Source organism: Ostrea edulis, chromosome 1 (assembly GCF_947568905.1).
Source record: "Ostrea edulis chromosome 1, xbOstEdul1.1, whole genome shotgun sequence".
NCBI classification, from domain to species: Eukaryota; Metazoa; Mollusca; class Bivalvia; order Ostreida; family Ostreidae; genus Ostrea; species Ostrea edulis.
In genome coordinates this window covers 68,449,412-68,464,406 of record NC_079164.1, presented here as the reverse complement: position 1 = coordinate 68,464,406, position 14,995 = coordinate 68,449,412, and the positions used below count along the sequence as shown (strand labels likewise).

Sequence of the window (14,995 nt, the reverse complement as noted above, 5' to 3'; positions counted from 1 at the left end):
AAAGTATGTTTATTATACTTAAGAATTTTCACATACTTAAATGTTTGCTCTTTGGTAGAAACAATTAGGTTCAATCCATGCACACTCGTTTCTACACACACTGTTTCTATATATAGCACGAGTGTTTCACTTACTACAAATTAAATATGTAAAGTGCCTCTAGAAGGAAAGATAAGAAAATTTGTGAACATCACATTTGACATGAACATTCTCATTATAAATCCTAGATGCCAGAGTACCTCTTTAATTACGCATTTACCTGCAAAATGCCTAATATTCAATATTTGCCAAACAGGCAACTCCCTCAGAACACTTCGCTGATATCAGAGCAGCTAACCGATGCAAACACATGTCCAAGCACTATACATCAATAGTTCATTCAAAATGGCACAATCAGCTTAAATATGTAAACTTCAGCAGGTCAAAAAAAAAAAAAACCCAGTAAAAATTGATGAAATTTATGGACTATTCATAATCAATTATCATTTCATTTTATGTCATATAGAAATAAAATTCGGAGCCAATTAAAGCTATTTTCATGCATCTTGTATAAATGATGTTAAACAAATCCGCAATATTCACAAACCCTCTGCATTTTTATCTTGTTAATAGCAGTGTCAGCTGCATTTTCACTCCAATAGACAAATTTCATGTACATACATGGTTTTACTGGTGACGACCAGCCCACGATCAAAACTAGTCAACCAAATATATTTACTCGTCCATTCTCACGATGTGTTAATGATCTTCTTATTCCTTTAAGTTTATAACTTTGATCGAGATCTTACTGTTATGCACTCGTGAAAATATTCTTCAGTTCAAACGTTAAGACGTTGGTTTCCAGTTTTGAATTTGCTATGATTTAAAACTAATTAGAAATAATTAGTTTAGATCTAAAATAAATGGAGAAATAAGATTACTCAAATGAAATAAAAGCAATTTATAATTGTATTAAGATACATTAAGTGAAAATAAAACAAATAAACGAAATTGTTTGTGACTCTTGCTGTAAAGAGTAACGTATCTTCAAATAAAAATTAATGCAAAAAAACTAATCTGGCTGAAACTTATTCTCCTATGTGGTTTTCGTCTGTGTGGAAACTCAAAATGAAATGTTCAAACATTTGAAAATGAACTGAGCAAACAAAATTAAAAAGAAATTTGCATTATAGAGTTTATTGAATTTTACTCCATATGACGCGCCTTACACAGAAATTTAATGTGAAGTGTATTGCAACCAAAGTGTGAAATTATAATCGATATCAGCATTTATAGATAAGATAATGTAACATGTAGGTCTATATTCATGAATAGATATAATGATCATTCGTGGGTGATATAGGTGAATTTTATAGTGAAATATCTACCCCGTAGAATGTTATAATTCAAAATAGTAGATTTGGACGTTGAGAGGAATATACACTTTTTGTTACCTACTTGAAAGGTAAATGGAGTGTTTTATTTTCATTCCCATGTGTAATGTATTTTTAGTTTGCTTTCTATGATGTCATTTAAACGTGTATGGAGCGCCGGCTTGTCATACTTTTGAATGCATATCTTACCAAATTTCGTATGGATGTCTATGAATGAATTTGTCTAAACTTTTGGAAGTTTAGATGAAATGTGAAGATAACGAACAGTAATCAATCTCACAAATCCCATAAGCAATACAGAATAGATAGTTGGGAAAACACGGACCCCTGGACACACCAGAAGTGGGATCAGGTGCCTTGGGAGTAAACATGACCTCTCGATATGATATACCAAGGTACATTTTCCCGTTAAAAAACATTTTGTTGCAATAACGCAATTAGTTCCCAATAATTTTCTATTTCTCCTGGACTATTATGTCAATTTTTAGGGAAGTGTATTTGTTATTTCTACATTAAAGGAGGAATAGGAAGTCAAAAAGAAAACTAGGATTACAATGATTGTTATTGACCTACAGTGTTCTAAACATGACCTTTTTCCACTTAAAATGTGCTCAAGATTTACCCAATTAAACTTTATTTGTATGTTGGTGTCAAAACAACATAAGCAACAGATGTCAATCATTACATAGAATAGATACATAATTGTGTCTTCTAACAATAGAGATTTTTTTAAAAAAAAGTTTAATACAGAAAGTGGAAATAAATAATGACCTTTTTGCACTTGATATAGAAACAATTCATGATATCAAATTTGACAGTTTGAAAGGACATATTAGGAGTAATGTCAATTTTAAAAAATTCACACAATTTTCAAGGTCTTGTCTTAAACTTTAAAATGGAACCAATGGGCTTCTTATCCAAATTGTTCTCAATCTATACATAAATATCTAACAAGGGATGATACGAAAATAGGATACCGGTTGTAAACAAAACTCAAAATCACCTTAGTTCCGAGAAACAGATCGAATCTTCCTATCTGTGCTGGTATAGTCGTGGACGTCACAGCCAGTTAACCAAGAAATAAAAGTCCAAAATACGAAATATGATAATCCACTGTATTTAATGTCCAAATAGAATTATCATAGGCGTAGCTTGGGTTCGAATATTACCGAGGCAGGGGGTCTGGGGGGCGCATCCCCCCAGAAGCTATCGACATTTTAACAACGTAAAAGATGTTGTTGTTGTTTTTTTTTACAGAGGCAGCTGCCTCGGTTGCCTCAATGGAAGCTACGCCACTGATTATGTACATTGAATCGTTTGATGTTCATCGAGTGACTTTATAACAATGTTGGTAAAAGGCTGAACATTAAGAAAAACAATCATAAGAATGTTGACCAAGAATCTGAATAAACATTGTCATGTACACATTTCAGTTACATACGTAATACTGATACAAATACTCTATACGTATAAAACACCCATAAAAAACTCAAAATACAAAAACATATTCCATTATTCATAAGAGAATCACTTTTATCGAAGTTACCACGTTAGCAAAATATTTGCAAACAACGAGCATGAAATTACCAGGCGAACTAAATTCCAGAATATCCCACCAATCTCAGTTTACCACTACACAATATATGCATTCACCTGATGCTTATAAACATTCATAAGAGAATAAATTCAATGAAATAATATACAGAGCAAAACCTCACATTGAAAATGTTTGCAGAAATTGTACCATTCAGGCGGAAGTAGTAATTAAAACAAACTTTTGTTTACATGCTTGTCAATTCGACCCATAACTTATTCGTACCATAAACATCACACTCCCCACCTGAGTTGTAAGGAACTACAATTCACAAGTAAATCAATTCAAAATGCAAAAATGATCAAACAAATTGTCAATTCAACCAACAGGTACAATCTGTGTAACAAACAATTATAGGAATTGTCAATACATAAATACAAGAGGTACAATCTGTGTTACTGGTCTAATGTACACAGATGTCTTTCCATCTTTCAGTCTTAACTTGAACCTTATGCGAACGCGATTGTTCTCACTTGGATATGTTTTCATCACGATTGACATATGCCATTGATTCCTAGCACAGTTTGAATCGTTCAAAAGAACTATGTCACCTTCACTGAAGGAGGGTTCATCAGATTTCCACCAGAAAATATTGGCCAAACCCTGTACGCGCTTCCATTCACTCCTCAGAATGCCCTTTGAACTGAATGACCCAATAGTATCTCGAATATCATACTTATGAGATTTCTGCGTGAGTAATAATGATGGTGATAGTATGGTGGGATTATTCGGATCAGAAGATACTGAAGTTAGAGGTCAGACATTAACAATGGTTGATACTTCAGCCATAAGAGTGTTCAATATATCATGAGTCAAATTATGCTGGTTAGATAGCATTGAGTTAAGAACCCTCTTCACCAACTACTTGTATCATAAATCATAAAACTAAAATACACGTATAGGCGTATAAAAATATAAGATATATTGAATGAAACAGAAACTGTAAGATGATGCAGATTTAGAAATTTTTAATTCTTCCGCCACAAAATATAGTCCCTGCAGAACTCTTTCAAAATTTTAATTGACACAAAATATCAACTCGATAGAGCTCAGTAATAGCTCTGTAATATGTTTGAACCAATGGGATCAGTACTGAACCAGTAAATACTCAGTTGATTGTAGTATCCTGCGCAGTTGTGCTCGAAAGCTCAGGGCTAACTTCCTTAAAGCAGAGGACCTCCGTGGCCGAGTGGTTAGAGCATCGCGCTCAAAATCACACGGCCTCTCACCTCTGTCGGCACGGGTTCGAACTCTGCTCGCGCCGGTAAGTGAGAAAGTTTCCCAGTTTACTTTCGGAAGTTCGGTGGTCTCTTCCCAGGTGCATTGTATCTGGGTTCTCTCTTCCACCTACAAAAAAACCCCACAAAAAACAAAAAAACAAAACTGGGCGCCACCATATAACTGAAAAATTGTTGAGTGTGGCGGAAAACATCAAATCAAATCAAATCAAAATCCTTAAAGCAGATCAATCAGTTTTTAAAGTTATTAACTTTCCCTTAATTATATACATTTGCATGTAAAAGAAAACAAAGAGAAAATTATTGGAAAAGTAAACATAGCGGGTATGCATAAATCATATATTGTCTGTTGGGCGCCTATCACGGCTTTGGGGAATCTCAACATTATGTTTATATAACTCAGACGCAACTATTTAACTTTAAGGCTGAAAAAGCGTAGAATAGAGAATTATTAAAAGACATTTAATGTTTTTATTTCTCCTGAACTTGTGGCTGGGTACTGTTGTAACAAAATGTACAGCTTTACACAGATAAGACCACCAATGATATAACCTTTGATCAAAATTTTACATGTAAACGTATATGGATTCAAACTTGGTACAAATTATCTTTAGACTGAATTTGTTAATATGAAAGACCATACCCGTCTACAAGGGCATGTGATAATTAATGAATTTGTAGTCAAGTTTAATAATTAAGTTTAATAATTAATGAATGTTAAGTCGTTACCTTTGAAAAGTTTTTTTTTCTGAACCAAGCTGCTTGTATATGATAGTTTTGCTCAAGCTTGTTTATAGCATGGAACTGCTGATCAGGTGAGCGATGTTGCCCAGGATCTCTTGTTTTGATTCATTTCTGTAAGATTTCACATGTATTGTATGCAGCTATTTTAGCATAACAAGTGACTAACTGACATGTGACTACTTAGCATTCTTTTATATTAGAGACATTAAAGAAAAAACAGATGAGAAATAATCGGATGTTCTATATTTTTTTAACAAGCAAGAAGAATCAGGAGAGCCCCCTTAAAAACCCAAAAGAATTTATTATTATCCTTTCCCAAATATATACATTTTTTTCCTCACTCCGATCAACAGCTGTTCAGCGTTTGTTTCCTTCGTAAATATAATGTAAACGCGTAAACGATCACGTTGCGATTTCATTTCCGGACTCACTGTTTATAGAAATAAATAACTTTCACATGCAATAACCGTCACAAATTTGATAATGGAGGAAGATATTTAGGTTCTCATTGTGTATGCAAAATTTGAAAGTGTGAAAATATTTAATTTAATCAAAGTTTACAGATATAACATTGAAAATAAGCGGATTTCGCCAAACGCTCCCTGTTTGGTGTGGTTTTGTGACGTCACTATCAAATATTACGTCATTTTAATAAGAGTTGATTTTAGCTTTGGCCCTCGTATAAACAAAACATATAAGGGATAAACACAAAACACCATAGTTGAAAAATCGTCAATTTTCTCGGTCATATACGGCTAATACCGTACCTTGTTCTTTGCGACATTAGGGTCAATATGAAGGATATTTTACTATCACTTTACTTATATAACAAAACGGTTTTTTTTCATTCTGTCCTCAGTAAGGAAATCTATGTGCAAGGTTGTGCTTCATTAAAAAAAAAAATCCCCCAACTCTTGCATAAAAATTTTCACTTGATACATAAACTTGTAATTTCAATATCGCTCCACCATTTTGATTGGACATTATTTTTCAAACAGAGAGGGGTGTCTGATAATGCAATTTTTCAACATATAACGCTAGAATCTATTTATTTTTAATTCGTTTACTTACATATTTAGACTAAAACGTTCTGATCAGAAGAGCCTCATATAGCTATTACATACAGTGTTAATTATGTATACGTAAATATTAAACATTTGTACTATTGTCATTATGTGTTTAATGAAGCAGTCTACATTTTGGAGGATTTTGTCGTCTTCACCATGCTTGCAGTAGGTCCGTAGTTGAAAATAAGTGGAATCGAGTCTGGTCGAAGATTTGATTTCTTATACCCACTATTTTTTGTAAAAGTAGGTTATATACCAAACTGATCCTCATCATCCCATGTAAAATGATTGTCATATAACTTCCAGTTCTTCGAGTTCTGTGTGATTTTGAATTTCATCGCAGTGTAGATTTCGCACCAAATCTTTCTGAACCTTGGATTCTTTTGACACAAGTTGATTGAGACACCCTACTGACTTTGTACATTACAGTTGAATGCAGGCATGTTGTACCGTTTTCGTGGCTAAACCCTCAGTTATTAGTCTGAACATTGTGCATCAAGCTAGTCTATTTTGACGTTATCAAGCAAGGAAGAGAAGGGGCAAAATAAAAAGTTCAATGTCTGACAAAAAACTAAATTCACATAGTTTTCACCAAGACCCCCCCCCCCCCCCTATTACAACTAAATATGATGAATGTTGAAACTAATCGATTTACAAGTAAAAACACACGAGTATGAATAACACTGTATACCTTATCTACTGTTTATTCATAAATGAAAGTGTGCATTAAAATCAAATGTTCATTAAAATGTAATACTTTTATGTGGTTTTTTCCACTAAAGTGGAATCGATGTCGGATGACAGAAATTTACGAGAAATCTTATCCCCCCTCTAACTATTTGAATTTAGATTTTTATCCGACATCCATCTTTGAATATCGCCCCTATGTTACCTTGCTATTTTGATAATTCATACCACAACAACATTTGACAATCTTTAGGGTCTGTTCGTTACATTTTTTTTCTGAATGACTTATTTAAATCTATTAAAATAAAGAAATCCACATTTTTGTCCAGAACAAACTTTTATTTTGAAAATCGTCTCCTATGACTTTAAAGTGATACATGTACATATTTAAAACAACAAACTTCATATATCGATAAATAGGACAAACTATCCTTATTTTCATATGCTATATTTTATCAATTGCTGCAAGTAATGAATCATGAAAGTAAGAAATTAAATGTACATATTGAACATTCACAACAACCTTAATAATGTATATCACTACTTATACAATTGTTTTGGTAGCGGATTCAATATCTGAATATCCTTGAAAATTACATGTATTTAAATAAAAGTACGACATCAGTTTTTGCTTTTCTTGATGTTTCCTGGAGGAACGTTTGGTGCCCTATTCTTTTTCCCAAACTTTGATAGAGGTTGTTCATCTCTGGTTATGCTGTGTCCTGCTGAAAAAAGCACCAAGAAATGTTTATTTTGTACACTACATGTATATAGTTTTCCTCAACTTCTTACTTAACTTTTTTCCTATTACACTGTTCAGTGATATCTATTGTTGGCATTTTAGTAAATGCTCTTAAACAACATAATTTGATTTGGTCTTTTTCTTTGGTAAAAAAAAAAAAAAAAAAGCAGAGTATACTTTTATTTGCTGGAAAACTTTATAAAAGTTTCTATTCTAAATCGCCTGAGATGGTGGTTAAATTTTTCCTCAAATTCTACTTAACATTCAGAAATATCTGAGTCTTTAAATGCGAGGATCCACGATGCGGTACTTGCCAATTTATACAAACCGGCCACTCCATAACTTTCAAAAACGGAATGAACTTCGAAGTAAAGGACAAGGGACGTTATTGGCCAAATATGGCCGCGCTTCAAAAACTAACAATATTTTGCAGGTAGAAAAGCGACAATTTTCTCGTTTCATTCATATATAACATGTACCATTTCTTTTTTGTTGAATTTGCGAAAAACAGCGTTCAAATATTGCATTGTTAACTCTGACGCCGTCTTCAGACGATCGCTTTTTCGGTACAACGTCATCAACGTTGGAATATTCATTCCTCTGAATCTCATGAAATATCTTTCTAAAAGTTATATATATATATATATATATATATATATATATACTCATCTACAACGAGATTACATCAGCTTACGTATAAATTTATTTCAAGCTTTGATTGAATGGTATCATAATGTCATTAACCTATAGATTCAATGTACATGAAAAAGATGCGATTTATATGTAAAATATAATTGTTGTTTAATGATACGTTGGTGTTTTCGGTACACATATATCCGTATGTAGACTTCCCTGCAGACGTTCACACCTTTTTATGAAACGCCCAAATTCTCGACATCCTGTATATAAACACCTGTGTTATTCCTACCACTCGTCGATACATTGTTTCATGGCACGTGCAGCACAATTTCAACAAATAAAAGAAGAGTCACGAACAACGACAATCACATGCCAGTAATTTCAAATTGATAAATAACAGTTCAAAGAAATGTGTACCATAAGCAATGGTTTAATTTTAACATAAGGTTTTCAGTGTAATTAGGAATAGGTGATTAAGGTCAGCTATATACATGTACATGTTTACACTGGAAATGAATTTCATTATGTATTCATCTTTGAAGCAATGTGAGCAAAGAATCAAATTTTTATCACCTAAACAAATAAAAATTAAAAATATCTTTCCTTTTAAACAAACCTTTAGAAAACTTTCATTAAGAAAATAATAAAATAAAATGTGGTCCCCTACCTAGAATGCCCATACTTCACATTCATAATAACACGTCCCCCCCCCCCCCTAAATTGATAAATACTTTATTACACGCATGTATTATTTACTAAATGTTTATCAAACAGCTTTTTGTCTTTATATTTTTGTATACCACTGCATAATGGTGATGAGATCCAATAAATTGAATTGAGTACATGTACCGTAGTCTTGAAATATCACAAAGTATAGAGTTGACAACGATTGAAATAAAAATGCAGACGTTTTCTCGTTTATTCAGTGACTCACAAACTTGCGCGTCTTCTGAATGAAAGTTGTAAAACATACGTACTAGGTTTTGGTCAGTTATAACATAATACGGGGGTAAAATTCATCTCATCTCCACTAGCAATGGGTTTTGGGTCAACTGTGCCTTTGTGTACAAATAATCTTGGCTATCGAAGATGGAAAAAAAATGCCTAGATAGTCCGCTTGCATTAACATGTATTATGAAGGTGAAATCGAAGAATTATCCAGTAAATCCAATGATGTTGCAGTATATATAGCATGTATTTATTTTATTTTTGACTGAGAAAGAGATAGACAGCTAACCACGTAACATCGTTTTAGAGGGGGGGGGGGGGGGGGGGGGGGGGCTAATTCATTAGACCTAACCCGGATGGGCCGAAAAATTTAACATGTAAAGAAAGCAACATGGGAAATAAAAAAAAAATATATCAGAATGAAAGGGGATGGATAATTAATCAGAAAGATATTGTCCTTTCAAGATTCTCTCTCTCTCTCTCTCTCTCTCTCTCTCTCTCATTAGACCTAACCCGGATGGGCCGAAAAATTTAAAATGTAAAGAAAGCAACATGGGAAATAAAAAAAAAATATATCAGAATGAAAGGGGATGGATAATTAATCAGAAAGATATTGTCCTTTCAAGATTCTCTCTCTCTCTCTCTCTCTCGCTCTCTGTGTGTGTGGTGTGTGTTGCTTTCATTATCTTATGCATCTAAAGATTAAATTAAAGATTTTAATAATCGATAGCGTATATGAATAAAAGCAAATAATCGTTAAGTTATTTCTGTTTATATTGATATTAGTCTTTTTTTCATGAACTAGTTGTATTTGACACCGAGGATTTACATCCTTAAATATTGATTACAAGCACGTAGAATCGGAGAGTGTGTAATTTAAAAGCTTGAAAGTTAAAGATTTAGCCTTGTAGCTTGTAGCGACCTACCCACAGCACGATTTAAGAAATTGAAGTCGGAAGGGGGAATTGAGACAGTTTCAGACTACTACACCCCCCCCCCTCCCCCCCCCCCCCCACACACACACACATGTTCCCAATTTAAGGTTTTCGTAATCGGACAATTTAAGCACCATTTTTGTTGTTTTTTATTACTTGCCAAGAACTTTACACAACTTAACCGATAACATACCCCTTTTGATACATTGAACAATATAAGTAATCTTAGCACGGGGTTCTATAAAGTTCAATCTGCAGTTTGGTTATACTTCGTCATTTTTCAAAATTTTAAAAAAAATGTTTGTCGGGTTAGCGGTACTGTGATGTATGACTATAACAATGACCTGTGTATAACTTGTACATTCCATGCAAATTAGAAGGGGTTTTCGCAGGGGTCACCTAATCCGTGTATTTGAAATCAACAGAAGTGCTTAGCTTCTTGTGGAAAGTGTGAAATATATTGGGTCGGCACGCAAGATACCCGTGATCTTACACTAGATCTGATATCGCGCCGACCCAATAAATTTCACACTTTTCATAAGAAGTCAAAACCCAAACTAGCTAACCGTAATTTAGTTATGCTGTGACAAAGACCCTAGGAATTTGCATGGTATATACTTATTATACAAAAATCAATACATTATCCAGACACTCCCGATGAACATTTTTTTTTTATGAAAACCTCTATCAAAGTACATTGAACATAAGTCTCGGTCAAATGTAATTAACTCGGGATTTTAAAAATAAATCATTCGATGGTTTGTATTTTTGCTTATATTAATTATGTAATAAATTAATTCCAATTTTTTAATCATCGACAATGCTCTAATTTCTATATTGGATCAAGTTATATTTGTGAAGATGCATATTAACACAATATAATGGAAGTAATTATGTTAAACAGCGCATTTGTCAGAGAGAGAGAGAGAGAGAGCACATCGATAATTATTAAATATCCCTATCACATGTTGTACATGTATGTTTTTCATTTACTGAATATACTAATTCGCATTCAAACAAGCATTGCCTGCAAGTACGCATTATTTTAACATAGAATTTAAGAATATTTTAAGGAAGAAAGAAGACTAAAACAAAAAATTTCAAAACCAGGTTTTCTTAAAAACATGATATATAGTGTTCGGTATCGTTGGAATTGGCTCAAAATGCTGGAAAACAAAATAAGTATCAGGGGGGGGGGTATTAACATTTTTTTCTTTTCTTAAAATTCCACCCTTATCGTGATTATTTGGCCTGCGGCACATTTTCACATTTCCCGCAAGGCGCCGTGGCCAGAACAAAGCTCTTAGCAGCTGTGTGTATTCGCAAATAACACACACCGTGGAACACGGAGGACACAGTGTATCTCCGTGGATTTTCTCTACAATGTCGCACTTTGCATCACTGCAATATTTCCTTTCCAAGGAAAATACTATATATAACACAGATTCATACTGGAAAACTGCCGATTTCCGGATTCAGTCTTTTTCAAAATTCATATTGTTTGCAGCCAACAACCGACACCATATTGATAATGAAAGAAGATTATTAATGGATAATCAAACATGCAAAATATAAATCTGGTTGTTGCATGCAAAAGTGTTTGTTTTTAATAAAGTTTATTCATATCTTATCAAAAATCAACAGATTCCGCTAAACGACCCAACTTTAGCGCACAATCATGACGTCATAATAAAATATTACGTCATTTTCATGTAAGTGGGATAATGATTACGTCCTAGATGTGTAAATAAAACAAGTAATTAAGCATGGTGTGAAAGTTGAAAAATTAAAGAAATTATCGGCGGTATATAGCCAATAACGTCCCTTGTCCTTAAACTATGAAGTGTAAATCTAAAAATCTACTTTATTGTATGACGTGTCCTACATGTGGAAAAAACTATATAGGACAAACAGGAACCAAATTGGCTGACCGTGTTCGTGTACATAAGCAACAGATCAGAGATCCCACAATAAGAAACACACCGTATTGCGGACATTTTGATTCGTGCGGGGAAGGCAGTTTTTATATTTTCCAATTTTACAAAGTAAAAGAGGAAAATGAACAATTACGCAGAGCCAACTATTTCATAAAACTGTTTAAGTATGGTTCCATGTAAAAATCAGGCAGGGGGTGATAAGTCGACCGTCAGGGATCGAGCCGATACTTATATATATATATATATATATATATAGTAACATTGTTTATAGGAAATCATTCCGTGATATTTTTTTTTTTTCATATGACGCACCTTCACAGAGCTGTGTTACTAAAAATAGAATACCCATGTTTTGACCAAAATTGACTCATAAAAATGCTATATATTCTTAAAGGTTTTGTTAAATGAAAAGATCATACATTTTCAAATGGCTTATATAAAATGAAGAAGAAGGCTACTGTTTACGAATTTCTGTTGTCATAGTGAGTATTTGTTATGTGTTACCATGGTAACCGTTGCTGTAGTTAACGAAAGGATTTTCTAACGGAAAAACATTCCAACTTTAAGACCATTTTTCTGGAAACAGCAAACACTTTCAAAAAAGTTTTATAATTAGACGGATAAAGTACATGCTATTGAATAATTTTTACTCAATATTTTTTTTGAAAGTTTTTACTGTACTCGGAAAAATATATATGAAGATTGTGAAAAATGGCGGGAAAATAATATATTTTCATGTTTTTTAAGTTTTCTTCTACTTACAAACTATTCAACAAGTATACTTTTCTGTCACGTTCTAGTAATTATCATATTTATAAATATCTAAAATGATCTTCTTTATGTGTTTACATACCATATTGATATGTCTATAGATGTAAATGCAAGAAACGATGCATAGCATTTTGGGTCGGGATCGAAAGTCCGTTTATTATTAACCCATTTCTTTCAGATTTCCTCAAGTTATTGTAAACAACTTATTAGACCGGTCTTTATAGGATATTTTGCACTGAATGGCGAGTTTAACTTGCAAGTATTTTTGGCTGGATAGTTGTGAGTGTGTGGGTAATTAACAGATTAAAGAAAAAAATGCTTGGTTGGCAATTGTTTTTCATTTTGAAATTCACCTATCAACAACTCTTGTGAGGTTGGTCAACGATGTACGTTGTAGGTTGCTCGAATGACAAGAGATTGGCATTATAGTCCCAAGTATAAAGAGAATGAATGCCCATGCTCTTTTAAAACGTATATCTTTAGAAAAACGTTCAAGGGAATCCTATGATAAAACATTAAGATATAATTTATCAACTTTTGTGTTTTACCCTAAATAATTCATTGAAAATATCTTTTATTTGAAAAATCATTTTGAATTCATTTTTTCTCTGTGTAATATTCTACCCCGATACCAAGAAAAAAGAATTTATTGAATAAATATATATATATATCTTATATACAATGTCTTATATACATGGAAGCGATATATATATATATATATATATATATATATATATATATATATATATATATATATATATATATATATCGCTTCCTTGTATATAAGACGGTCATTAATTCACAGGAAGTATAAATGGACATCGTAGGTACATATGTACATTAAGATGCAATTGTATGAAATCAATTTACGTGTAATATTTTGTGATTATTGACTGAATATCTGAAAGGATGCCCATCTACGGTCGTTGCGTTGTAAAGGGAATCGATTTCGATAGACCAACCTCCGGGAAACGGCTGAGGATTGACATATTTCTAGATATTTTGTCATTAACCCAATGAATAGCATTACATATCATTGTACTTCTAATTATAAAAGCGATTACTCATTTATATTTTGATAGCAGACGACGTATTAACATCCAGTATTATTTGTACAAACATATATACACCATAATCGTTGCGTAATGTACGCAGATGTGATGTCACAATGCAATACGCAACTTCCGAGATATCAGCTCTTCTGTGATAGAGGTACATTCAGTGTTCTGTTGAACGCTTAGGTGGGTACAAGATGTATAAATATACTATAGACTAGCTATGTAAATACGGATAAAAGTAATGAAAGTGTAAATTTTGTTTATATCAGCCGTTGGTATACATTAAACTGACCATATCAAGAATAATATTTGATTGAATTAGGCCATCAAATCAAATATGAAATTTTTTATTTCCACTTCTGCACGAGTGATATTTTAATCAAAGAAAAATGGTGATTATCGATTTTTGTTCGAGCTATTTTATTATGAAATACTAATAAACTTACTAATATTGTTTGTCTTTGCAGTTTGGGTGGTTGCATGATGTCTGATAATCGGCCTTTAGGTAATATATGAAGGCAGCGATAAACATTTGTACCCACCGCGAGTGGACGATAGTATGTTTTGTGTCTCACTGTGCGTAAGAGTTCCAAAAAGGGAAAGACCTATTGGACAACTCGAAAATTGTGTATTTAAGTCCCCAGGCTTTCACACTACGGTCTTATTTTTTCTCAGTAAAAGTTTTTATGCCTCCTATGAGAAGAATCCGTCCAAGCAGTGAAACATAAACCAACACTGTAATGCAGTTTTGTCGAATATGTCATTTATTGAATGACATAAGGTAAATTGTTAAGTAAAATGTATAACAAACCATTAAGGGGGATCACCTGAATAAACAATACCTGCTGAAACATGTACATAGGTGTCAGGTAAAGTGTGATCCCCCTTTGAGACTGACTTGAAAATTACATGTAGTGAAAGTACAATTACAAGTTATAGAGTACATGGAACATGCATACAATCAAAAAATTGCGCCTGCAGGCTTCCAAAAATTGAGCCTTGCAAGATACTACCAGCCCTGGCTCCGGGACCATGAAACTGTCTTAAAGTTAAGTCAAAATTTTGACTTTAAATTAAGATTTGAACTTAGCTAAGATTGCTGACTTAAATGGATCACAAAACGAACTAAGCAAATCTTAACTAAGATTGTCTTAACTTAAGTCTAAGTCTAGAATCTTAAATTGCTATAGCAACAAGGAACTCTTTGGGTACCTGTAAAGTGCGAAACGAAACGAAATCTACCGAAACGAAACGAAATCTAC

At 33.0% G+C, this 14,995-nt stretch overlaps 3 protein-coding genes and 1 long non-coding RNA gene across 7 annotated transcripts in view; 2 read left to right on the top strand and 2 right to left on the bottom strand.

Annotated features, from left to right (window-relative positions):
• The window catches only part of LOC125645494 (serine-rich adhesin for platelets-like), a 275,270-nt gene that overhangs the window by 126,280 nt on the left and 133,995 nt on the right, over positions 1–14,995 (bottom strand). The gene's annotated exons all lie outside the window — the stretch shown is intronic.
• The window catches only part of LOC125683914 (scavenger receptor class F member 1-like), a 223,124-nt gene that overhangs the window by 150,851 nt on the left and 57,278 nt on the right, over positions 1–14,995 (top strand). The window lies entirely within an intron of this gene.
• The window catches only part of LOC130052665 (uncharacterized), a 38,581-nt gene continuing 24,892 nt past the window's right edge, over positions 1,307–14,995 (top strand). The window contains exons 1-2 of the long non-coding RNA XR_008801039.1: positions 1,307–1,444; positions 14,201–14,238. This is a non-coding gene — a long non-coding RNA (uncharacterized LOC130052665). The remainder of the gene's footprint in view (positions 1,445–14,200; positions 14,239–14,995) is intronic.
• The window catches only part of LOC125677708 (uncharacterized), a 64,954-nt gene continuing 56,980 nt past the window's right edge, over positions 7,022–14,995 (bottom strand). For all 4 annotated transcript variants that reach the window (XM_056158207.1, XM_056158212.1, XM_056158218.1 and 1 more), the window contains one exon: positions 7,022–7,428. In XM_056158207.1, coding sequence (XP_056014182.1) covers positions 7,325–7,428 — 104 coding nt within the window. In that variant the 3' untranslated portion in view covers positions 7,022–7,324. The remainder of the gene's footprint in view (positions 7,429–14,995) is intronic.